The sequence below is a fragment of the Aspergillus udagawae genome, assembly GCF_001078395.1.
Source record: "Aspergillus udagawae IFM 46973 DNA, scaffold_6, whole genome shotgun sequence".
Lineage (NCBI taxonomy): Eukaryota > Fungi > Ascomycota > Eurotiomycetes > Eurotiales > Aspergillaceae > Aspergillus > Aspergillus udagawae.
The window spans coordinates 876,924-902,519 of NW_025091269.1; the positions used below are offsets into that span (position 1 = coordinate 876,924).

The 25,596-nt window shown below is 49.9% G+C and overlaps 7 protein-coding genes across 7 annotated transcripts; 4 read left to right on the top strand and 3 right to left on the bottom strand.

The window, feature by feature from the left end:
• Positions 1-1,956: 1,956 nt before the first annotated feature.
• On the top strand, positions 1,957-7,052 carry Aud_008070 (putative gelsolin repeat protein; the record flags this gene model as incomplete). The annotated part of the gene is made up of 3 exons (XM_043292954.1): positions 1,957-2,119; positions 2,258-6,758; positions 6,809-7,052. The coding sequence occupies 3 exons, from the start codon at positions 1,957-1,959 to the stop codon at positions 7,050-7,052; spliced, it is 4,908 nt and encodes a 1,635-aa protein (XP_043148889.1).
• Positions 7,053-7,700: 648 nt separating this feature from the next.
• Positions 7,701-9,434, top strand: Aud_008071 (D-arabinono-1,4-lactone oxidase; the record flags this gene model as incomplete). Its single annotated transcript, XM_043292955.1, has 1 exon — positions 7,701-9,434. The coding sequence occupies one exon, from the start codon at positions 7,701-7,703 to the stop codon at positions 9,432-9,434; it is 1,734 nt and encodes a 577-aa protein (XP_043148890.1).
• A 3,149-nt stretch (positions 9,435-12,583) lies between these two features.
• On the top strand, positions 12,584-13,785 carry Aud_008072 (Zn(II)2Cys6 transcription factor domain-containing protein; the record flags this gene model as incomplete). Its single annotated transcript, XM_043292956.1, has 3 exons — positions 12,584-12,787; positions 12,863-12,960; positions 13,080-13,785. The coding sequence occupies 3 exons, from the start codon at positions 12,584-12,586 to the stop codon at positions 13,783-13,785; spliced, it is 1,008 nt and encodes a 335-aa protein (XP_043148891.1).
• Positions 13,786-14,589: 804 nt separating this feature from the next.
• Aud_008073 (J domain-containing protein) lies at positions 14,590-17,025 on the bottom strand (the record flags this gene model as incomplete). The annotated part of the gene is made up of 6 exons (XM_043292957.1): positions 14,590-14,747; positions 14,813-15,751; positions 15,816-16,470; positions 16,556-16,782; positions 16,846-16,930; positions 16,996-17,025. The coding sequence occupies 6 exons, from the start codon at positions 17,023-17,025 to the stop codon at positions 14,590-14,592; spliced, it is 2,094 nt and encodes a 697-aa protein (XP_043148892.1).
• A 1,258-nt stretch (positions 17,026-18,283) lies between these two features.
• Aud_008074 (uncharacterized protein) lies at positions 18,284-18,723 on the bottom strand (the record flags this gene model as incomplete). Its single annotated transcript, XM_043292958.1, has 2 exons — positions 18,284-18,314; positions 18,380-18,723. The coding sequence occupies 2 exons, from the start codon at positions 18,721-18,723 to the stop codon at positions 18,284-18,286; spliced, it is 375 nt and encodes a 124-aa protein (XP_043148893.1).
• Positions 18,724-20,169: 1,446 nt separating this feature from the next.
• Positions 20,170-21,776, bottom strand: Aud_008075 (aminopeptidase P family protein; the record flags this gene model as incomplete). The annotated part of the gene is made up of 2 exons (XM_043292959.1): positions 20,170-21,554; positions 21,680-21,776. The coding sequence occupies 2 exons, from the start codon at positions 21,774-21,776 to the stop codon at positions 20,170-20,172; spliced, it is 1,482 nt and encodes a 493-aa protein (XP_043148894.1).
• Positions 21,777-22,482: 706 nt separating this feature from the next.
• On the top strand, positions 22,483-24,134 carry Aud_008076 (SSH4 family protein; the record flags this gene model as incomplete). The annotated part of the gene is made up of 3 exons (XM_043292960.1): positions 22,483-22,933; positions 22,992-23,297; positions 23,371-24,134. 3 exons carry the CDS (start codon positions 22,483-22,485, stop codon positions 24,132-24,134), a joined length of 1,521 nt encoding a protein of 506 aa, XP_043148895.1.
• Positions 24,135-25,596: the final 1,462 nt, after the last annotated feature.

The following is a 25,596-nucleotide window of genomic DNA, read 5'->3' on the forward strand; positions in this document are numbered from 1 at the left end:
TCTGCCGATTACGCTTGAGCGTCTGGAGTTTTCAACTCCAATACAGATTTACGTTGTGGATGCTTCTTGGTTTAGGTCAACACTCGAGAATTTAATGATATCACTAATGCTTAGATGAAATGAGTCTGTCGTTTTTCGATCTAGCAGACACACTCCGTGTTTTTCTATATATGTGTTTGCAACCAACCATTTAGTTGTCTCTTAAACTCTGAAGAAAGTTATGCCCTTAATCCGTTATTTTCTCCCTCTGGTCCCGTATTATTTTATCTCAACCGATTATCACTCATCCACATGGAAAAATAGGGTAGAGAAAACTTCAAATAAGTGCGATCCCCTTCTCAGGCTCTTCTCTCTCCACAATCGGGCTGCAAGTAAGGCCCTGAAGGAGGCCCGATAGCGACAAGCGGCGCCGAAATTCTCAAGGAGTATGGTTAGGGAGTCTTAGGAGGAGACAAGAACATCTCGGATGGCCGATTGTGTGGTCCAAATGTTAGCAGTCATCAAGCTGACCGTCGCACAGAGTTGTCAGTAAAGTAAAGTTAAACACTTTGTGGCTTAACAAGGGATAACGCTATTTGAGTCAACATTCCATATGATGCATATGGCATCAAACGTCGAGCAGACCGAATATGCCATTATTTCCATTTACGAGGTTTTGGCAGATCCTCACCCTTTGGCAACTCTGCTTAGCCGCACCTTACCAAACCACCAAAATATAGATTATAACTCTACAGATTTGACAGTGTCATAGCATGTCCAAAATATAATAAAATTCGCTAGTAAAACTTGATAGAAAACAACAAATTAGATATGTTAGAAATCTGGGTCATCCTTGATTTCTTCTAGGGCATTCCTTCTGGCGTTTTGCTGCGTGTGAAGGGGGTCCCTTGCAAGGCATCTTTCACTGAACACTTCTCCAAAGCTGAGTTCACGATACTTGAGTATGACGACATTCGTTCCGTTTCTAGAAGACTAGGCCACTAAGTCAACCCGAAGCCAGATACCTGATAACTACCTAGCATCTACCCTCGAAATATCTAAGACACTAAAAGCTGGTTTCGCAACTGTTACTGGATCGCGGGGCGGCAGAGAAGGTCCACCACATGGCCGCTGGTAGGTATCTACCTTGGTAAACAGTCTTCCATGTTGAGAAACATCAAAACAAGTTGCTGTGACCCATACAAACAAGACGAATAAGCCATTTTGTGTTCCTTCAGTGGCCATTTCAGTGCTACACAGGGATCAGATACCTCTTTAAAGTTCTGAATGATGACTACGGAATACTAGTCTACTATCTACAACACTGCTGCATGACTCCAATATCTTGCCAATCATCGAAAAAAAGGGAGACATGCATTGGGCGTTGGTGTGGATGGGATACTCAGCTAGACGACTAAGACGAGCGTGTCGGGCGCATTTTCAGCAAGGACGCGGTGGGGCTACAGCTACAGGCTGATGTGTGCTCACAGTCTTTGTGCGTGTGGCAGCTGAAAAATAATAATATTAATATCGATCCAAATATGACACTAGTAAAGTGACTTGCCCTTCGAGTCACCACTTTTTGCCTGGATCCACAAAGCACCAGTGAGAGCAGAAAAGAGCGTGACGTCCCACAACCAGGGTTAAAGGCGGAGGATAATCGACAGTTCCTGGGATCCTGACTAGATTAACTTGAGACGTGCCGTGGGAGACACTGGGAAGTACCTCCCTTACTCATACACTATCTACTATCTATCTACCTAGGCAGTTCGATAAACATCGACTTATCCCGTTCCCCTCCATCGTCCACTGCGATCATTACGTTTGCGCTTTTTCTTGTCAGGACCCCACACCAACCCAGTTCAGTCTACTGGGTGATCCCGGTCAATTATTCTCCTTATTATTGCTTTTTCCTGATAATTTTCTTTCTCACCTTTCCCTTTCTGTTTGGTTGTGCATTCTCATATCTAGGGTGCCATGACAATTACTTCCGATGCGGACGGTTCAAAGGATGTCAATGACTTCCTCCAGCGGATTCGGGAGCTAGGCGAGAAACGTGATAAGGAGGACGAGGAACGGACCAAGAAGTTGGAGGAGGAAATCATGCAGAGTCGCAAGGAGAGGCAGGCTCGAAGAGCTGGTATTTGGCGTCCCTAGTCTCCCAGTCATTCCAATCATCTATTGCTTTTGTCGTCTCGATCCATTGGCTGCCCGAGCCCTCGGACAATTAAATAATCAAAGGCTGATCTTGTTCATCTTCTTTGCCGACCCTGTGTAGAACGAGCGCGGTCAATTTCGCCAACAAAGGACTCCCCCATCCTGGATTCCGCTCGTTTGAGCATTTCTTCCCTCAGCCAACGTGGGATCGAGCCTCCGGAACAACTCTCGCCCACACCTCGGACACCTGAACATGCCACAGGCGCCAGATTCGACCCCTTTCGAGATGACACGTCAATTGGTACGGATGGTGATCTGGAAGGGTCAAAACTAGACGGGAGGGAGATGGAATCCTCACCAAGAGCAACTACTACCTCACCTCTTGCGCGCAGTAGAGCAGGGACCCTGTCCTGGCAGCAACGACCGTCTTCACGGGATACGAGCGGCAATAGATCGTTTTTCCCTCCCTCTCCTACGCGCTCACCGACCCGTCTCAATCGCCTGAGTGGGCTGTCTAATTTCTCGAACGATGATCACAAAAATCTTCGCAGTCCGCTGACGCTTTCGCCTTCCTCTAAGGATGTTCCCGCCGCTCAGAAAACAAGAGCGGAGGAAACTCCCGACTCAATTACTAGAGAGGTTGCCAAGGAGAAGCCGGACGCTGAAAAGACTGGTCAGGGTTCAATTAACACAAACGACGAAGGCACGGAATCGAATCCAGAATTTCCCCCTGGAGATGAGAAGCAGAACTCGCAACCGGAAGTTGGAGAAGAAAGATCGCGTTCCCCATCCAGGGCAAGCTCGACTTTCGGGGATAGTAGTTTGGGACATCGATACTCAAGTGTATCTTCTGTCTCAACGCCAACTGGAGTCGGGTCCCCTCTGCCCCTTTCAAGCGTCCAAAAACTCGAGCCAGAACAGGTCGCGACAACTCCCTCCCCGAGGCGCCTTTCTCCCGAGCGTTCACGTTCAACGTCGCCGACAAAAGGGCTTGGAGGCTTTGTGCAGAGCGCCATGATGAAGCGATCGGATAGTGTCTCGAAGCGATGGAGTGCTCAGTTACCGTCAGGGGTAAACCGAGGCTATTCATTTGCCACCAACCGCAATAGCATTGCTGGTCCAGCGTATGGCGATGTGCATACGCCTGCATCTCCGTCGAGGCTTGGCCGCGAGGACCCGTTCCTTGCGTCCAAGAGGCCAAGTTCCAGCCACAGTGAGGCAACGATTGTCCACAATGCGAAGGAGAGTGAAAGGCCAGCAACGCCGCCAATGGTGAACAAGGCAGAGGGAGACGAACCTACCGCCAGACCCACACTTCACATGAGAGCTCCCAGTGCATTAAGCGGAAATGGACACGACTCCGACTCGACTTCGTTGCCGTCTGCGAGCCCCGTTGTCTCGAGGACCATGGATCCCAGGCGCTGGAGTCCCACAAAATCGACATGGCTGGAGAGCGCTCTTAATCGACCTGACTCACCAAAGCACAAAAGGCAGCCCTCACAGCAAACCTCATGGGCGAAAGATCGACAATCAAGGGCAAGCGTCGACCTGGGCCGCGTGAATAGCTTCAAGGAAGTCACTACGGTCGGCCTCATGCGTTCAGCTGCACCTGGTAGTCACTATAAGTCTCCGAGTGTTTCTGGGATCCCGGATCTACCAAGTAATCTTGATATCAACAAACCTAAGGAATCCAAAGACCAGCCGTTGTCCAACCCTGAAGATAGCGAGACCAAGCCTACAGAGACACCCAAGGTTGAAACTGCACCCGACCTTGAAACTACACCCAAGGGTGAGGATCCTCACGAATCCGTGGATACTAAGCCCGAAGCTTCTCCTACAGAGCAAGAGGGTGGACCGGAAGGCAAGACCGAGGATGCTCCAACACGCAAACGTGCACCTTCCCTCCTAGTACCCGTTAACAAAACTGACATCTGTCCACCTCTCTCATCTCCTCGAGACCCTTTATTGAACAGACCAAAGCCACTATCTCCTGTGATAGATTTCCGGGCCAATTTGCGAAAGCGAGAAATTATCAAAGATGAAGCACCGAAACAGGAACCGGAGTTCAAGAACGTGTTTGGCAAATTAAAGAAAGCCGAGTCTTCGACTTACGTTGCCCCCGATGAGCTCAGAAATAATATTTTGAAGGGCAAAGCAGCGCTGAATGCGACAGGCGGCCCGAAGAAGACTCCAAAGGTTGATGATCTGAAGGAAAGTATCTTGAAGCAGAAAGAGGCAATCAAAGCGAGCGGAGGCTCACTGAGGCGTAACACGGCCGGAGAACTCGATGCTCCTGCGAAAATGATTCCAGAAGCAATTGCCAAACGAAATAACATATCTAAATCTAGCAACAGCAGTAGGAGCACTCATTCGGTTGGTGACTTGACTTCGCCGTCATCTGAGGACTACCCAACACCGAACGGTCTCACGAATGACCAGCAATCTCCTTCTTCCGCGCCTAACGACGAGCAGGCGCAGGAGGCCCAGAGCTCACAGACTGCAGCAGAGGTTTCAGAGCCAAATGGACCGAAAGACCAGGTTGAAGATTTGGCATCTACTGAGGCTGGAAATGTGGAGACCAAGGGCGACGATTCTGAGAATCAGTTGATCACACACACAGCGGTCGCCGCAGAGAACACTGAGATAAGGAACAAGCAGATTGAAGAGGCCATCAAACCGGTGCGTGCTCTGCCGTCGGGGATTGTTGCGGAGGCTGCAGAAACGCCTGCTGCTACTGAAGGTCTTGCTACTAAAGGTAAACTCGCAGGCCGAATAAACCCTGCCTTGGCAGGTCTTTTGTCTCGCGGCCCTCCTATTATCGGCGGGAACTCAAACAAGCACTTGTCGACAGACTCAATGCGAGAAGGTAGCTCCGAATTTCCTGGCAGTCAGGCTTCTGCACCTCTTACCCATATGACGAAGAACCGTGCGAGGGGGCCAAAAAGGCGCCTACCCAAGCTTGCAGCCACGGAATCGACGACGCCGCTGGTCAACGATACTACAACCGTTCCAGAGAACGATATCTCTTTATCTGATATTAATGGGACGGAATTGCCACCATCATCCAGCCAAGATATTGCGAAGACTTCTGTTGGCTGGCCGCTTCCTGACGCTGATACAACCAGCCCCATGGTCTCTGAGCCGACCCTGCCTCCACTGACGTATTCAGCCTCCGAAAATCCAGTGGAATTCAAGCGAACCATACCGCATCTGATAGAGCGTAGACACGAGCAAAAGCTCGCACACAGGGACTCGAAGTCTTCGATGGATATGAACCCTTCGCCTCCACCCAAGGAAGATTTGGAGGGCATTGAAAATCTCGGAGACTCTCCCTCGAGAAGACCGACTCTACCACCAAAGCCAAGTATGCCGCCCTCGTCACTCGCCTCAGTGCAAATACGGAGCTCTCCACGTCAGTATTCGTCTCCGTCTTCTTCTCCTCTCAGAACAAGCTTTAGGGAGAACCGACTGCAGTCTCCTCGAGCAACTCCGCAGAAGTCCCCGAAGAACTTTTCATCTGGTGGTTCGATAGAAAACTCTCGAGATAAAGCATTACCTTCTCCTCCTGTTCCTTCTAAATGGAGCAAAATCTCTGCCGATCAACAGTCCTTATCGACGAGATCATCAGTGTCTTTGGTACCCCAGGCCGAGGAATCCTTTGAAGTCATTTCGGGCTTTTTCAAGACTTTGCCAAACTCAAACGACCGCGTGAACATTGACACGCAATTGATGCTTACTAGCAAGACCGACGATCTCCGAATTAGGACTCTGAAGAGGCAACTTTGGGAGATTACTGGTGACGGGAAGAGGCAGGACCTTCCTGTTAACCAGGAATACATTCTTTACGAAGGAAGTATGTACCTGTGCGTACACGTTTTTGATTCGGAAGGAGTTGCACGCTGTGAGACCCATCTTTGGTGCGGTGACGATGTGAGTGATGCGGCCATGGACGATGCGCAGCCATTCTCCCGCAGAGTCGCCAGGGAAAACGGCTGCAAGTTAGAGGTTATCAAGCAAGGCAAAGAGACTTCCAGATTCATACAAGCCCTTGGTGGGATCCTCATCACACGCCGTGGGGCTAACTCTCGCTCCAGCTCTTCTGCCATCTTTATGCTCTGCGGACGAAAACATCTTGGTCAAATGGTATTTGACGAGGTCAACTTCTCCAGAAGCAATCTTTGCTCAGGCTTCTCTTATGTAATTTCTGCAATGTTTGGCAAATTATACCTGTGGAAGGGCAAAGGAAGTACTGCCGAGGAAATTGGCGCCGCCCGCCTCATTGGCATGGATCTCGGCCTGACGGGCGAATTCGAAGAGGTGGCCGAAGGGGAGGAGCCCGAAAGCTTTTTCGAGGTCTTCTCGCACCACAGAGACACCGAAGAGTCCATGCGCTCAGACTACTGGCGGCTGAAACCGAACCATGACCATTTTCGCCTGAGATTGTTCCGGGTAGACCACGAGCTTGGTCAACGAACAGGCGGTTTTTGGCTTCGACGAGTGTCGGGGTCAGCTTCCCCTGTGATTCGACCAAATGACACCGTTCAGGAAATTGTGCCATTCTGCCAGAAAGACATCACGGCCAAAGGAATCTACATTTTGGACACCTTCTTCGAGATTTATGTGTAAGTGAATGCGATGGGCCTCCAATGAACACTCGCTGATTTGTGCGTAGTATTGTTGGTGAACAAGCATCTCAACGACCTGCCGAATTCGCATCAGCAGTAGTATTTGCGCACGAGTATGGCATTCTGGCTGCTTCCCTTCAAGATCGACCATTCATTCCCAACAGTCTTGTCTCCATCGGAGGTATTCCCGAGTCGGCTCGTAGCGCATTTCGCAAATGGGACAAGCCATCCGGACAAATGCGTCCGCGAGTGTTTCCTCTAAACGCGGCAATTGAGTCTATTCGCTCCTGAAGTCAATATTTGGGTGATGTTGATGATTTTTATTTTATTTTTTATTTTGGCTTTTCTGGTTCATAATTGGTTCAATTTATGGTGGGATTGTGCATATACTGGTCCGAAGGAGCTTGGCAGAAAGGAAAGGAGTGATCCATGTTGATATTTGACTGTATTTCTCAGTGGACATAGAGAGGTATCCTTCATACACTGTACAATATTTCAGGCGGCTATGCTGGGATTCATACATGGCCGGGGAGGGTTCTCAGTGTAGTCCTTACCAATCTACACGATATAGTTCAAAATTTCAGGGCTGTCAAATGCAAGATATATCTTGACAACTTAAACAACAAAGATTCTTCGTCATCGATCGATGAAACCACCAACCGCAAGTGGCCCCACTGACACTACCCGCGTTTTATTCTCACTTTTTTTTCCCTTCCCGAATCGCCATCCGAACCAGATATTCCATAATCGCCCCATGTGAATGGCCAAGACCATCTTACCAGACATTATTCCGATTCCTTTTCTCTTCTCCGGTATTCATCTCAATCATGTCGTGATGCTCTGAACCAAATGCCCTTTCCTGAGATGGAGTTCTAGTAAGTCTATTCTAATCAAAGGATGATTGGCAAGATATTGGTGTCAGATTTATCTTCTTCCACGATGGACCTCGACCGCGAACTCTCCACGCTGGACCCCGCGGTTGGTTTCCGCGCTTCCGCCGACCATCTGCATCACACTTGGGCTAAGACGTTCTACTCGCGCCCTGAATTGTATATCCGGCCGCAATCAATCGCTGAAATCCAGAAGCTGGTGACGCTGGCTCGTCGATGCCGTCGTCGCCTGGTCACAGTCGGCAGCGGTCATTCGCCGTCCGACTTGACCTGCACTTCTTCGTGGTTGGTCAATCTCGACGATTTCAATCGCGTTCTACACATTGACCGCGAGACACATGTTGTAACGGTCGAGGCTGGGATACGGTTGAGGGATCTCGGTCGGCGATTGGAGGAACATGGTTTGACGTTGTCGAATCTAGGCAGCATTGACAGCCAGTCTATTGCCGGTGTCATTGCGACGGGGACCCATGGAAGCTCCCTGCGGCATGGTCTGATCTCAGAATGTATCATTTCGCTGACTCTGATGTTGGCGAACGGGCAGCTGGTGCGCTGTAGTGCAACCAGCAACCCGGATCTTTTCCGCGCGGCCTTGATCTCTCTCGGCGCATTGGGTATCATTGTCGAGGTCACTTTGCAGGCTGAACCGACGTTCAAGGTTGCTTGGAGACAGACGCGACGACCGCTGTCCAGCGTTCTGGCCGAGTGGTCCTCCGGTCTATGGACTACACATGAGTTTGTGCGTGTCTGGTGGATGCCGTATGAGAAGAGTGCGATTGTCTGGCATGCGGACAAGACCGATCTGCCACTGCGGAAACCTCCCAAGACTTTCTATGGGGAGTGGATCGGTTATCATATCTACCATAACCTGTTAGCACTCTCCAACTATTTCCCCCGTATCCTTCCCTGGGTAGAATGGTTTGTCTTTGGCTTGCAGTATGGGTTCAAGGCGGAGAAGACGGTGACGGAAGCCGTAGAGCCTGCCCGTGAGGGGCTTTTGATGAACTGTTTGTACTCACAATTTGTCAATGAATGGGCACTTCCTCTTGCGAAGGGCCCGGAAGCGATCACGCGCCTGTCAGCCTGGCTTCATGGCGATATGGAGACCGCTCGTATCCCATTCTCGGTTGATGGGCTGTGGGTGCACTGCCCCGTTGAAGTCAGAGTCGCAGATTCCACCTATCTGGGAAAACCTCGCCCTTTCCTCGACCCCACGTACCGCGATGGGCCTACTTTGTATCTCAATGCGACTCTCTATCGTCCATACCTTCGGGATCCCCCATGTAAGGATCGCTACTACGAAGCGTTCGAGTGGCTCATGCGGGAGTTGGGCGCGAAGCCACACTGGGCCAAGAACTTCAAAACAGGACGCAAGGAGCTGCATGAGCTCTACGGCAAGGACATGGATGAGTGGCTGAGAGTGCGGAAGGAAGTAGATCCTGACGGCATGTTCCTCGGAGAATGGCATCATCGCCACCTACCCTTGTCTGGCGACGAGAAAGAGACAGAGTCTGCCGGCCCAACCGTTCTCCCGCTCTCGGAGCGCGAACAGCTCCGTCGCCGGGTAGATATTCGTGGAGCTGGTGATGGTCTCGAATGGATTGGAGATAAGCGGTGGCAGGCGGCTTCAGGGCGTCCAGCTGCTACCCTGTCGAATCTCGAAGAGAAGAATCTGGACGATGTATCAGTTTCGAGTCCTCCTATGACAGCCACCAGCGAGGAAAGTTTTGACTTGCTCGCTGCTGGTGAGGCAAGTGTTGTGCTTCCAGGTGACCACTCGTAAAACGAGGATGCCTAACAGATGACCTAAAGTAGCAAACAAAGTACCCTTTTTGAGGCCTCTGAATGGCTGGCGCGGATCGCTTTCGCCCGAGTCATTTCTTCCTGGATTGTTGATATTGTCTCCGGGAATAATGTAGTCTATAGTATCTCCTTTTAAGCTTGTCGATGAACGGTTCAGCGTTGGTATTCTTTGTTTCACCTCTTCCTTCTGGTTTGCGTCGGTGTTTGCTGCACAGAAGCACTACCTCGCCGTCGGGCACGTTACAAAGGCAAGATGCCATACGCGAGCTTTCTCCGACAATCGCTCATCTTAGTCATTGGATATTGATCCGGTCATGCTGTCGAGAGTATTGGAGCCCTGTCCGTAGTGTCTTGCTTGTGCTACTTGAGTCAACCTTGATGTGATATTTTGACAGGTAGCATTCCGGCTGTGCTGTCTTCGAGAGGAGAAGAAACAATATACATTTTTATGTCATTCCATGCATGCAGTACCAGGATGACTCGATACAAAATGCAGGTTGGCATGAACAGAGGGCCTTGACAGACGATCAGAGAAACTGCTGTGAGAATCATGGGACTCGTCCATGTAACCAACTCAGGTCCTCACCTGATGTGGATGAATCTATCATTCATTGATTGCCCTGGTGTTTGATTGATACTTTGAAGGATCAGACTGGAGATAGTTGCTGTTGCTTTGCTGTTGACGATGCGGGACCCGCCATGTTCGGCCATCAGCACTCTTTGGACTTGGCTTCATCTCTCCCTACTTTCCTCCCATTCTTTCCCATTCTCATTCTCAACCCTCACCTCGTTCTGTCTAATCCTCATCCTCATACCTAACTCGGCATCAAGTCCTGTCAATAGGTCCGTCTAAACGCATAATAAACTTCAACCCCAAGGCAGAGGTATATCCTACAGGGACCAACCGATGTAGCACGGCCCCGCCCTGATCGCGGTTTCTCGAGTTGACAGCACCGCCACATCTCCTAGAAAGTATCCCCCGGTGATGGTTGGATCTTTGCGATACTCAAGTGTCATCTGCAGCCATACGAGTACTCCAGTCGCGATTATTCATCTACTTAAACCGAATAGCTAAATGAGGGGTATTCATCGGCAACCTTCGCTCTTTGACCTCGTTCTTGGAGCTATGAGTGTCCAAGCTGCAGGAAGGTGGAACTACTGCAAGCATACAACTGCATGTCTTCTCCCCGTGCGTCTCAATGTGGGAAAGTCTTCTTCCATCAGGCTCGATTGTCTAAGGTAAGACCATGGCATACTTTGTCCAAAGACGATGCCGTTGCTTGTAGTGAAGGGAAAATTGAGTTGGGCAATTTCGTACACTACGTATGGAGTACACCTACTGTACCTGCCCTGACCTTAATCGTTCATCTTAAGAGAGGGTAAGAGCTGGGTGAGATCAGTGTCCTGAAAACTATCTCAGAGTCCTACTCCTTCAGCCGATTTCTCTCTCTGCCTGTTTTCTGAATGGTCGTCGTTGGTTTTGCTTTCATCAACCTGCTCGGGGAAGTTGCTGATCAGCAAGATCATCTGGGCATCGAGCAAGGTGTGCTTATGCTACCTTGTCAATTTCGCTATCACAAAAGGCATTTGATAGCATCTCAGACGTGTCAGACGCTGCTATGCACGGTACTTTTATAACAAGCCCATGCATTACAGAGTGATATGCGGTCTTTGCATGCCGCCCCGCCCCTCTGCACATTTCAGTCGAATCAGAGCTTGATCGGCTGAGGCTGCTCATGCATATCAATTGTGTCATCACTAGGACAATCCCTGGTTCTGCTTCATTTTATATTTTGCTTTTCATCAGGTATCGTTTCTACCAGTCATTACAGACCGTTTGACTAGATACTGCCCGTCATGTGATGTGCTCGTTGGCATTCGTCCTCCTGGGACATTTACTCATCACACAACAGCGAGAACTGCCATTGCCTGGTCCTGGTTACTGTCCATGCACTTAATTTGCGAAACCCAATACTGTCTGTCCTAGCTGACATCGTTGGGGCGATGGATATCCCACTTACAAATGTCTCGCTAATGCAATCGATGCCACAGTTCACAGACTGTCCAAGGATGTGAACTATCCACTCAAGTTGATGCAGGTTTTTGACCTCCACTAGAGGCAGAGCCATGCACGAAGATTGAATAATGTTGAATTGGATATTATACCTCCTTAGAATGACACTGAGCTCAGACGGAGGCACGCGCCCATTGACTGCATACATAGCGATGGCCAGGGTGTGACGATGGTGATTGGGAACTGCGCTGGCCAGCCATTCACCAATGACAGTGGACAAAATCACCGATAGGCGTCTATCATGCCTCACCGTCTCGAATCAACCTTTGGCCCTGCGGCACGAGCTCTCTGGTGTGACTGACTCATTTTTTAGGGCCATATTACCCCAAGGTATGTGTCACCGCTGGGAAAGCTGAAGGGAAGCAGATGAGGATTGTGCACTTGCGCAACAGGGCATATTTTACCTGTCGCTGACATTTCGCCGCAAAATGGTCAGAAAGTGATCCTGACCCTGGTCTTCTGCGCTTCGCTGCCCAAATGACAAGGGTTTTATCCGGCCAGTACCGACTCACAATGCTATGTTTACTGCCCCTTTTGCTATGACGGCTCGGACCGTCTTTGGCTCGTTATGACGAGAGAATTTTACCAGGATACCAGACTGGCAGCGAATTCAACGAACACAAGGCTAGGCGGCCAGTTGCCGCGAGGGCCCCTGGTGTATGTATCTGACACAGCCACAGCGCTGTTAGGGTCCTCGAGCGACCTGTGCCGGTCAACATCATGATTGATCGTTTTCCACGTCATCAGCAAAATCTATGCGGTGTACATTAGGGTGGGGGACTCGTATGCGGGGCTACTGCCATTCGTATGTTCCTTCTGCCGGACATTGTCTCGATATGTATAATGACCGCAGGCGCTCTCAGCCTCCCTTGCTCTCCTCTGGTCTCGCCGTTTCTCGCGCTCATATGCCCCACCTTCCTCTTTCACCGTCTCTAATACTGTTTTAGCGATTACTCAGGGGTAGCAATTGAGCTCACTGTCTTGTCAAAGCGACACGCGATTCTCTGTTTGGTTCAAACCGCACGATAGTTCTCACAGCAGTTGCAATCAGCCAAATGTCACGGCAACCGAAGCTCTGTCCAAAGTCGCACATACCGGGCTATCCCAATGCGTTCTGTGATCTCGCAGCGTTGGCGTCATTATCGCAGCCGGAACCTAGGTCTGGACCAGGCGAAGAAAAGTCGGAACAGCGACTCTTTCGAGTCAAGCGAAAGCATGTCTTGAAAGCTTGCGATCGTTGCAGGGTCAAGAAAACCAAGGTTGGTGCCTGAGAAGACACTGGAGACGATGCTTCCCCAGAACATAGGACACTCAGTCATGCTCATCTGCAATAGTGTGACGGAAAGCAGCCATGCAACCGTTGCTCAGCGCATAACCACCCCTGCCTCTTCCGAGAGAGGAAAGCCACACAGACGAAAGTCTACTCCCGAGGGTGAGACCATTTCAACTGCTCCCTCACGCGTTTCTCTCATGCTTATTGCTTTGCCTTCTCTCGGTGTTGGTGAATCTGTAAGGAAATTGAATCTGACAAGCTTTATCTGCCTGCAACAGATTCGTTGAAATGCTGGAATCGCATCACTCACTAGTCGTCAAGGCTTTGCAGAAACTTTACAAACTCTCCTTGAACAAAGAGGGATTCCCCGGAGAGCCGCTTCCCGAGGCTTCCGATGGATACCCCCTGACGCACGCTATCTTGGACCGTTTGGGACTGATCAAGCAAGCTGAGGAGAACCCTGAAGACAGCAACGAAGACTCGGAAGATCTGCAGTATTTGCGCCTGTTGTCCACTTCTGCTGAATGCAGCGCAACGACAGACCCCTCTCCAGAACCAGCTACTCCCCCCGAGCCGTCGTCCAGCAACTGCAGTCCCGTTGACCTCTCCCCTGTGACTGAGTGGAAGTGGAACTTCCCATCAGTTCAAACTGTTCGTTCAGAGCAGTATCATAACTATTCGAACCCAGATTTTGCTGGGCTGGGGCTGTCTCGGACCAACAACCTCGCTGGTGATGCTGCATGTCTGGGCACAGCAACAACTGTGCTCAGCCCTAACCATCCGTACCTTTATTATCTAGTTACTTGTAACGCGGATGCCAAGGAGTCGCTTGGCTCTTGCGTGACTGCCGGACCTGGTTTTCAACAACCTGCGTCCGCTACCGAGATGCCTGTTAATATGCTTGGGGGCTTCAATGTCCACCTGCAAGAGCAACAGCCTCTTCATCCGCCTCTTGTCCCAGGCTGGCCCTACCCACGCGATTAGCACGTCTGTTTGGGGTCATTGGAAGCCAAGAATTCCTCCTCCCCTTCCGATCCTCTTCTGTCTGATCTATACGGCTGTGTTCTCCACCTTCCCTAGATGACCTTGAGGTCCATAGCCTACCTTCCTCTCATTCTCTTCTTCATTTCATGCCCCATCTCTCGGTGCTCATCCTTTGCATGGCCTATGCCGTCGTTGTCGCTTAGCTTTTAAGGCCCTGAGATACCATCATCAGATATCCAAATGCAGTTCATTTTTTGTTTAAGTGAGCAGGGAATATTCCGGGCTGACGATCTGCCTGTTGAGTATCATATCACCGCTTCTGCTCTGAGATATGTCTCTATAGAAGGACACATCCTTACACTGGTCATCTCATCCTGGGGCGGGTGCTACTTCCTGCGGGGTGAAGCCGTCCGATCTATCAGCCCGAGAACTCCTCAAAAAGATGCCAGGCTGTATAGTTGGCCAAAAACGTTCGACCATCAACATCAGAGGGGTGTTCAAATTGATGCCTTGAGAACTAACAATATGAGAAAGTTTGATTCAACTCCCAGACTAAATGCAAATCTAACATGTACAATACAGGAATAACTCCAGGAGCAGATAACCCATGGACGAGCATATTGCGGGGATAGATATTTTAAAAAGAAAAAGAAACAAAGACGCTATATGGCCAAATGAGGCAACATGGACGCGCAATCCGAGGCTTATTGACTGAGTGTATCATTCCCGCGGAGAAATCATTGGTGGTTCTCTGCTTTTATTGCACTTAAAATGTCCCTTCTGGACCATCACAACAGGATCCCCTTAATCGTCAACGTCGGTTTCTGTGTTCGTGTCGCTGGTATCTCCCGCATCGCCATCCGTATCACTCTCCTCCTCGCTAGACTCATCAGAGGGCTTCCGTGCCTTCTTCTTGGGCGGTTGGCCAGTCTTCAGGGCCTGCATTTGGCCAGCAATAGAATCTATCATCGGGATTTGATTAGTGACTGGACTTAAGAATTTAGAAGAATAATTCAATAGAGCATACCTTCATCAGGCTCGCTGATGTCGTCTTCTTCCTCGAGAGCAGCCGCCTTGGCCGGATCGTCGACATGTAGCGTGATGTCCAACTTGGTGTCGAGACCCAGATAGCTGTCACACAGCATGTGCATGACAAAGGTGAAGTCTCCTACCTGAGGAGGAGCCTGGAACTGCATCTTGAGAGTTTGCACGTTGAAGGTGGGCTTGCCTGCCTCGTCAAACAGGGGCTTGTCGAAGGTGGTGAAGGTGAATGGGGGCACGGCCATCTTGCCCTGCTTGGCATCGGCCAGGAAAATGTGCCAGCGAGGAGAGTGGTCGCGAGCCAGGTATGGTGCGTGAGCGAGTGGGGGTTGGATAGTTTCGATCTTGTTCTCGACCTGTTGGCCGTTAACGGTCTTGGTAGGTCTGTTCTTGGGGGGCTTTCGGCCCATGAGAGCGTCGAGGTCATCCTCATCTGGGTCGATGTCTTCCAGTTCGGCGGGGTTCACTTTAGGGATGTTGGTGGAGCCCGGAGGGATGAATCGGGCTTTCACGACCAGCTGCACCAGACTGCTTGGCGTAATGACCTTCTCTCCCATCACTTTGAAGAAGGCCCTAGAGACTTCAAGAGCGGGAAGTTGCTTGGCGACGGACACGGCTGTCGAGTACTGCTTCTCGGTCAGAAGACCAGCACCGACGGTCAAACTGCGCCGCTTGTCTTCGGGCAAGCTCATGAACTTCTGCACGGTGTAATGATCCTTGGCATCTGCGCCTTCAATAGCCTTGACGGCTTCATTGTTGAAGTATGGCAGTTGCAACAGTGGCGACGAGCCCGGAGCAACAGCTTGGATCAGATGCTGGGATGTGCGGAAGGAGCCCAGGATAGGATGAAGGTTACCAAAGGCCAGGGAAATGGCTGTAAATGCTTCGTTCAGAGAGAGGGCAATTGGAGCAGCCTCGTATTTCTCTGCAAAAAACAAGTAGCCGTTAGCGGAATGATTTTCAAACATACAAGAAAAGCTGTATCTTACCTCCATTCAGCGTAGCATCCTCCAAGTCAATCCTGCCCAAGTAAGCCCACAGTAATGCGAGCGCCTTTCGCCGGGTGGAATCGTCCATTTGCGATAGAGCCTTCCGAGTCTCGGGTGCCAGTATTGAACCTTCAGCCAAAACCCTCTTCTCAAGTTTCGCAAGTCCAGCTTCAGCGTGGGAGCCCTTGAGCATGTCCTTGAACTCCACACCCGCAGACAGCGCATTGATGATACCGCCATCGGTGATGTCTTCCTTGTATTCCCGGAAGACATTGCCGGCGCTTGCGACTAAAACTTTCTCCTTGGTGTAGCGTTGAGATCCATACCACCACTTTCCGACGATATAAGGCAACAGAACACCGAGAAGAGCTCCGTAGACCAACAAGACGTATTTCCCATTTCCTTCCGAAACTATGAGCTTTGGCAGAGCAATACCGATGCTGAAACTCTGTTTGCCATCGGGGTGGCCGTATTGAATGTAGTTATTCCGCACTTCTTCATCTGTCAGCGCTTTGTAAGCTTTGGTCAGCTCAACGAAGCGCTCGTTGAGAGTCTCGATGGTCTCGTTCTTAGAGGGATCAGGGCGGACTTTGTCGGGGTGGTAAATGAGAGAAAGACGCTTGTAGTGTCTGGAGATGGCTTTTTCGTCCGCGCTCTAGAAAAGAGAAGCAAGTTAGCGATCATTCGCGTCCTTCACTCTTGCGAAACATCAGCATGCTTGGTTGGATCTCATTTCATACCCTTGAAATACCCAGAATTTCGTATGGATCCCAGATCTTGGGTACGGTTCTCGCAGTGACGACGATAAGATAGGCCATCCATGCCATGATAGCATAGCCTGCGATGACGGTCACTATGCGCTTGATACGGCGTTCCTTGCGCAGGCGTTTCCGCTTCTGCGCTTCGATGAGATCGCCATGTTGTGGCTTGTAATTTGATTGTATCCGGGGGGCGGTATTCTCGAGCTCTGAATACAACAGTCAGTCATCCGTGGCCTTATTTATGCTTCCAAGCCACTTCTGCGACTCACCCTTGCTCGGCTTGAGAAGATTGTATGTGAGAGGGAGGGTGACCAAGCCGGTAAGAGTCAGGATGAAGAACGGGAAAAATTGTCCCTAGGTAGATGATAAGTATGAGATGGACAAGAACAGAAGCATGGATTTGAGGCAAAAGTCTCTACCTGTTCATCATAATTGTAATCTGTAGACATGGCGAGGGTATTTCACTGCGGACACAGTTGCCCTCAGTAATGCTGGGGTATTAGAGCTAGCAAAAAGAAGGCAAGCTATGAGAGAGATCACTCATGGAAGATAATATCTGTCGTCAAAACAAATCAATATATTGCCTCCAGGAGCATGATCTCTTGAAAGATTTAACAAAGGAGTGGAAAGGACAAAGGGAAATGTTGTCCAGTATGCAGCATCCCAATTACCATATCATAGCCGATGGCTCAACTTGTGATTGACCGTGTCCTTTACGGGGAGGGTATTCAACACCGCCTTCCTCTTATGGCTTAGCTGGACCCTCAATAAACACAAGGCTGTTTATTCATCATCAAACCTTACTGCTCCAACTCCAATGACGATGATAACGATGGTGACGCCGTGATTAAGATATGTTTACTATCGAGACTTGAGACTTGAAAAAGAGAATCCACGTGGTTTTATTTTATTCTATTGTACAAAGAGTACATGGCTCTATTGTTCATGAACATACTGACATGCTGACATCGCAGTTGTCATTACTCGATGGACGACTCAGTCCTGACCTCTATTTCTGCCTAACGAGCCTCGATAACCTAGTTTGTTCTGTGCAATAGCACTATGATGTAGGACTTAGTCCTCCGATTTTCAGTCTGTGGAGGTGGAAAACCGCGCTGCCTTCTCAGAAACTGACGTGACAGGAAAATCCCATACGCTGTTGGTTGGGTGCAGTGAAAACTGCAGACAAATTCGTGATTCACGAGTTGTTTGTCGGGTGGAGAGAAAAGTGACCATCCGCGACAAGCTTGTTCACGGGGAACTCAAGCGTCAACAACCCTTCGAAGGTCGGACGCGAATTCAACCCGCGAAAACAAGCTGGCCTGGTAGGTCCTCGGGTTTTCTCGATATGAGCATTGTCACATCGCGTGAGAATATTCTGAACCAGGAATCACATGGCCAAGTGTTTGGTAGACCAATCCAATACCCGCGTGATCGGCTGTACTCCAAGGAAGAGAACAGGTCAACGGGCATTTTCATTGCTGCAAGTCATGACTTGGGGGTTCCATGTAACCTGGTGCCCTCGTCAGTTGGGAAGGAGGTTGGTGCTTGTATTGTGTGTTGTGTCCTGATTGTGGCGTTCGATAGAGGTCGATCGTTCATCCATTTGAAATTTGATTTTAGCTTTTTTGCTTCTCCGTCGCAATGCCCGGATGAGAACAGAAAATCGAAACCAGCGACACGGGGCCGGTTTATCCGTTTACGGCGTCACCCAGGTAGCAGCTTCAAGGAGTGCGGTCTGTTGCGAAATTGAGAGTCAGAATGAATTCAAAAGAAAAAGGCCTGCGAAGGAGGATAACTCACGGGTCGATATAATCGAGGCCACCAAAGTACTCCAGCATACGATAGCAGAGGTCTACATCGTCACCTGGTTCGCCTCCAAAAAGACGATACTGCTCTGCCTCCAGCAGCGACTTGCGCTCACGCACCTGCCTTCCCGAATACCCATGATGCCAGGTCTGGGCGGAGGGGATCGGGAAGCGGTCCGGTGAAGTGCAGGCGGCCCTGGACTTGCTCACACAGTATGCAGAGGGAACGATTGAGCCGAAGGAACACGTAGAGGGCGGAGAAGGATCGGATGAGTCGACGCTGGCGCTGCGGTTCCGAGATCTTGGGCGTGTACGACGTCTGTTATGTCTCTGTCCCATTCTCCAGAGGGGATTGGCGAGGACGATGTTCAAAATGAAGGACGAAGGAAGTATATTTTTTTTCGTTTCACTTTTTGAACTCCTCTCCTGTTGATGTCGGTGATAGTAAAAGTATATATAGGCGGACTGGATATAACGAGAAGGAGTAAACAACTTTTAGGGAATCAGCAAGAGGGGAGTGACCATCACCCCTGGGAAGGATGAGATGAGGTGAAGAAAAAAGGAAGAAATGAAAACAGAAGATCGGGAGATCCAATATGATATACAAAGACGATCAAGGTATATAAAGCCAAGGTAGGCATAGCTCTGATGATGAGCTGGTGCTGTGGTGTGACTCACTACCGCCCAATCCGGTAATCCATCTGAGATCACGTCAGGGATAGGCCGATGAGGAAACGCCGTCTGCACGGCTGCCGGAGTGAAAACTCATCGTCCCGAAAATCGGATCCACCTTGACGAAGATCCACAAAGCAAGTCTAGAAGGTTGTAAAGCAGGGGTACCTAATGTGAAAATTTATGGTGACAGATGGACTAATCAGCATGGAGAATTGCGCGAAGCATCCCGAATCATCGATGTTATATAGGTAGATGATGCCTAACTATGGAGTCATATTCTGAGCACATTGAGCAATCTTGTGCGATATCCAACTACCAGCCATTATTGTGTATTCAATGCCAGGAATGATCAAAACAGTTTACCCTGTTCAGTCCGACTGTAGGCTACATGTTGTAGTCTAATTTGACTAGATATTAATAGTCGTATAATTTTGCCATGACTGCAGAATTAGACAGAGCTCAGGAGAGATACGGAAGAATCCCCTCTCATGTTCTATAGATAATCTGAAACGAGAAGCTCGATGATTCATGACTTCATCTGATCCACAAAAAAGTTTTCTTTATTTTTAATGTAAATCTCATTTTTCCTCCTCCTTTCCCAGAAAAGGTGGTATGACTCCGACAAAGAAAAGGGGAACAATTCGGAAAGTCGGAGCAAGACAGAAAAAACTCCGCTCGGGGCCCCTACGGTATGCGCCAAATAATGCCATGCCAATTCGCCAATTCGCAATACTAATTAATGCCAACCAGAGTGGCAAATCCATCATGCCGTACGGTCCGACTGTTTTTCATGGAAAGTTTATCTCATTGTGAGTGAAATTGCCTGGATTGGGTTTGCGTGATTTCTGATCCTATCCGAACCTCCGTCATGCTTGATTTCTTCATTTGTAAGGGTTGGTTGGAAACTTCTGTATGTCCATGTACATCCGGACCCATTCAATCAGTAAGCACCCATTACAATAGGTATTAGGTGGTCCCAGTGCCGGGAGTCTGGTTCTAGGCCCTCATGTGCTGTTTTGACAATGATGAAACCAGGGTGACAATGAAGACGTGTCCATCCATGACCCATCAGACCGTCCTTTTATCAGAAGCTGAAATTAGATAGCCGGGCTAATTGTCGATCCCCCGACGGATGATCTCTAGCATTTCCTCCCCCTTGGGAGCTGTAGTCAAGTTTTCGTAACCAGAGCTGGTTACCAGGATGTCGTCCTCAATGCGCACACCACCAGTGGGAATGTATTTCTCGGCCTCATCAAAGTTGATATATTTTGCAAAGGGCAGTTTCCGTGCATTCGCCAGAGCCAGTCGGGAAAAGTAAATGCCAGGCTCGACTGTGACCACCATACCTTCCTCCAATAATGGTGCGGAAAGTGTACAGGGACAATGGCTCATAGACGGCACCAATGTCGAGCTGTAGTATTCCTTGTCACCCTCCAAAGCTGTGAGCCGTTTCGCAGACACGTCATGTACCTCGAGTCCGACGTGATGACCTAACCCGTGCGGGAAAAAGACGGTCGACGCCCCGGACTCTCGAATCTCTTCTACCGAGCCGCCCTTGAGGATACCTAGTCGCATCAACCCTTCAATTGCAATTACGTGCGCGAGGACCTGTAGGTCTAGAAATCGCACGCCTTTCTGTATACGCTTGATGCATTCTTCTTGCATCTCTTCTACCAGCTGGTAGATGTCCCTGGCCCGCGCTGTGGGCCAGTCGGCGGCCAGGGGAAAGGTTCGGGTTACGTCACTGGCGTAGCAGTTCCACTCGGCACCCGCGTCCAGACAGACCAGCTGTCTTCCACGAAGCAGTTCATTATTCTTCACATAGTGAAGAACGGCCGCATTCTCCCCTGACCCTGCGATGGTCTCATATGCTTGGTTCTTCGCTCCATGGGAGATGCACGTATCCAGGAAAAGACCTTCGATCTCAGCCTCTGTCGACATTCGGAGAATATTTTCGAGCACCTTGCGGTGAGCTAAAGCAGATACTCTGTTCGCTTCACGAATCATCCGAATCTCATGCTCATCCTTGATGCCCCGGGCTGCATCCATGGCGGGTAACAGCGATTCGTCATCTAAGCGAAGTTCGGTTGTTGACAACACCTGGGGCTTCTGGGTATCATGGAGTATATATAACAAACTCGTCTTGTTGTAGTTATCCACCCATCGCTGGATGTCACCCTTGAGAGACGCATAGTACCGCACCTGATCGACATCGTACCGTTCCTGAGCTTCTTTCACTGTCAAAGTCGGGCCCATCCATATGGCCCTGTGCAAGTCGAAATCGGGCACATAGAGCGTCAGGAGGTCGTTTTTGACATCATATGTCAGATAGCAGTCTGCCTCATCCACTCCGCTAAGGTAGTAGAAGTATCGTCTTTGTCGGAACGGACGCGGCTGATCTGAATCTCCCCAATTGATTGTAGGCTGACCAACAAGGTAAATCAGACCAGCCGAGACACCAAGCTTCGCAGCCACTCTGCGAGCATGTTGTTTTGCTGCGCCGCGGGGCCGTTAGCCTCGCGTTTTAGGTTTTGGACTGGGGCAGATCCAAGCGCTGAGAAACACTCTCTGAAGGGGTAGAGAGCGGGATGGAATCTAGGAGATTCAGCACCCTACTAACCTGGATATTTATCGCAGTCATTGCTGGTCAGCGTAATGCGGATATCAAGGGCATCGACAGCACTGATAACGATATCTGACCGCCCTTGGCCACGCATCTTCTCAATAGCTAACAGAACGACGAAAGGGAGCAAAAGGTGTCCAATGGAAGTATTTGAGGCCGCCAAAAGCAGGAAGGTAAGGAGCCGCGACGATCAAGGGCTAGCATCGGGGATGCAATGAAGGAGACTCTCACTTGGGCATGAGATATCTGTCCATCAATAGTGCCACCGCTATCTTAACGCCGTCATTGACGTAGGAGGTATTTGTACTTACCGTAAGTTACCGCTCAAAGGCGTACGACAGGCAGCCACAATCCATCCCTGCTTAGAGGACCCTGCATTTTTCAACTCAAAGACAATGGCAATTCAAGCTGAAACTATAGCATGAAGAGACTATTTGCAGGGTTCAAACGTTATTTGAACAAGAATTAGTGTAGGAGAAAGCGATCTTGGCTGATTTGTTGCATATGCGCTGAATGCAAATGCTCTCCCCGGAAGCGGCATTCTGTTGATCGTCTGGCCTTGTTCGTAACTTACATACAGAGAGCAAATGACGCCCCAGCTGGGCGCTCACTATCCTCTCTACTTCGAGTTGGACTTCCATTTCTCTTCCAACTTTTCTCCATCATTTCCTTGGTCTTGTCCCATCTTCTCTTTCGCACGTTTTGCGTGTCTATTCATCTTTTGTAATTAATTCTGTTCTCCTTATCTGAACATCATAAGAATCAAAGTCAGTCGACTCTGCCCCGACGGTCAATGAACGATGCGGGGATCTGAGGCATCGGGGCCTGGTGCTATCTTTGGTGCTCCCTCGACTCTCACCACCTCCGTGATAAGGAACCCAACGTCGTTCCCATCCAGCTCGGCTCCTCTCCCGTCCACAGACCTAGATGTGGTCGCCCAAAATGTCGAACATGTTTTGTTGTCATTAACGTCGCAGAGTGATGGCGGCCTGGTTGGCGTCAGTGGCAATTCCGGGTCGACCGGCAAGGGTATCTTGATCGGCGTCCTGTCTGCTTTTGGCTCTGCGATTGTTGCTGTCCTCATTCTCGCTATCTTTTTCTTCTTCAAGTACACCCGCCGTGGCCGGATTTTCCTTGATCGTATTGGGCGACCAGGTGAATTTGATGATGAGCAGGCGTTTGCGCGAGAGGAGGCGGAGGCCTTGGAGGTCATGGATGACATGTCGCGATCGGAATACATGAGAGCGAAGTGTGAGTTTATGCGAGATCGACCGCGCTATGTATTAATGCTAATTGTGATGGTTGCCAGCGTTCGTGGAGGCCAATCCGCCCGAGTCGATGCAGACCGACATTTCGTTATCTCAGTTTCTTGCGATACAGGAAAAGGGTGTGTCGGCATGGGAATTTCAACCAGAGTTGGAAATTGCCAATTGTTTTGTTGAAGGCCGAACGGAAATCGAGTTCTATGATTCGGCATGTAGTGTGCAGACCAACTTGCCTGTTCCCAAGCAGAATGATGTCTATTACTGGGAAGCGAAGATCTACGAGAAGCCAGAAAGCACTCTCATCAGCATCGGCATGACCACAAAACCATATCCGTTATTTCGACTCCCAGGTATGTCAATGTCCGAATATCCATCGCTGATTCTCCCACAATCCTGTTGCTAACACATTTCGTCCCTTGTCAGGCTTCCACAAAACTTCTGTTGCCTACTTATCAACAGGTCACCGCCGATATAACCAGCCATTCTCGGCGACGCCCTATGGTCCTCCTTTAGCACAAGGCGATGTGCTTGGCGTAGGGTACCGCCCACGGTCCGGCACAATATTCTTCACTCGCAACGGCAAGAAATTAGAGGATGTGGTCCATGGGGCTAAGACGCAGAATTTCTTCCCTACTGTCGGTGCCAATGGTCCTTGCACCGTGCATGTGAACTTTGGCCAGATGGGATTTGTTTTCATCGAAGCCAACGTCAAAAAGTGGGGTCTGGCTCCCATGACAGGCAGCCTGGCTCCTCCGCCGCCATACGGAAGTGAGCAGGGCAGCATCCTTCTTGAGTCCGGTCGCGAGAGCGCTGCTCAGATCTCTCAGCGGGTCTATCAGGACGCAAGGATAAACTCGACCGTCAGGATCCCACCCTCTCGTAGCCCAGGCCCGGTCCGATCACCCACTGATATTTCCCTCGCTCCACTTGCGCATATTCCCTCTCATGAAGACGTCGGTGAAGGGTCGAGTCATGCTAACACCATTGCTGACGAACAAACTCCCTTATTGAACACAAGCGATCTTGATCAGGTTCCGCCTCCGGAGTACACGAGCCCGGACGGCAGTCGAAGAGGTAGTGACATTACACGGGACCTGCCAAATCAGGACTCCCCGCCGATACCGAGCTACGACGCCGCTGTGGGCGATCAAGCTGACAATGCCTCGAGGTCGGACGTCGATTACTGATTGCGTTACTATCTATCGTTTGCCTAGCCTGATTCATCATTCCCTTTTCTCGAGAAACGCTCTGTCTGTTTACCCTCATATTATGTGTATACCTCCTAGCCATCTGTCTTACTGTCAAATTTTAGCGGGCCCGGTCTGGCGTTTCAATGGGCGGATCATTCTATGACTGGATTTCAATGGGTTATGCCACCGTGCTTTGCTGTGGCAATGATATGATGTTATGTGTATAGGGATTGGAAATACTTTCGTTCTCTATTTATAGTTCGCGCTTCGCTTCCAAATAAGTCACACGGTCAGCAGAAGGACTTGGCTGTAAGTTCTCCATCTATGCCGGAGCTGAATGGAACCAGTAAGCTTTCGTATGTCCTTGAAAACATCTCACATAGCTGCAATTAGCCATGCGTCAAACTGGCTTCTATCTCAGCGACATGCAAAACGCGGACATATAAGACACAGCGATGCTTGAGAAGCTGCTCTATATCGTTTAACTTGCTTTGATCCCTTGTTCTAGGTGTGCACTCGAATTCGCTGGTAAATTTCCTCTCGGCCATCCACCGATCATCTCGAGTTTCTGGACTGTCTAACCCCAGGTGGCTATTCCCGAAGTGAAGCGGATAACCCTCGGTCAAGTCCCATACGTTTCCAAGCTATTCAAGCAGCTGTTCTCCCAATAAGCCCCAATTAACAATGTCCCTCCAACTGCGTCTCCCTTGACGAGAATACTGCGCAACGGTAATTGATCGAAGCAAAGCACGTTTCTTCAAGCCGCTAGAATGACATCTACTAAGAATAGAGATTAGGAAGAATCAAAACGTCCAGGTCTCCAGCTTTTCAGTCTGTTCCCTCCTGATACGATCACGCCTTCACGCCCTCTCGTGAGGTTAAGTCATGAGTTCGCGGGCTTCTCCAATTGTGAGAGGATATGGTTCAGGGTAATCCAGAACCATGTCCTGCAGCTCTACTGGGAGCCCCTTTTGGGCCAGAACATCTCTTCGGATATTGAAGCAATTCCACCAGTCCGCCTGCTGGGGTGGGACGTTGGCGGTCGAGATGATACGGACATAAGGGTCGACTACATGCAACACCAGTGACTTGCAATGACCCGGTTTACTCGGATCGACGAGATGAACGGGAGCGACGCTGGGTTGGAAAGCGTTTGGGAAGGTCACAAGACGGCCCTCGTGGCAGGAGACTTGGCCCAGGTCCACAATCTGTTTTTCTTTCTCATTGCACCCGAAGACCAGAGCTCACCAGGGGAGACCAAATCCCTTGTCGAAGTGACTCCCGTGGAGCTAGTCCAGCGACAGTATCTGGCGGAAAGAGATCATCGGAGCGGTGATATTTTCGCAGGAATAGTTGTCTATGGCCGTTGCGCAAACATGCTCATTCTGAGGTTTTCTGTCAGCATGGGATGTTCTTGCTTTGTACAAGATATGCAGCCTGTCACAGGGCAGATGGCAAA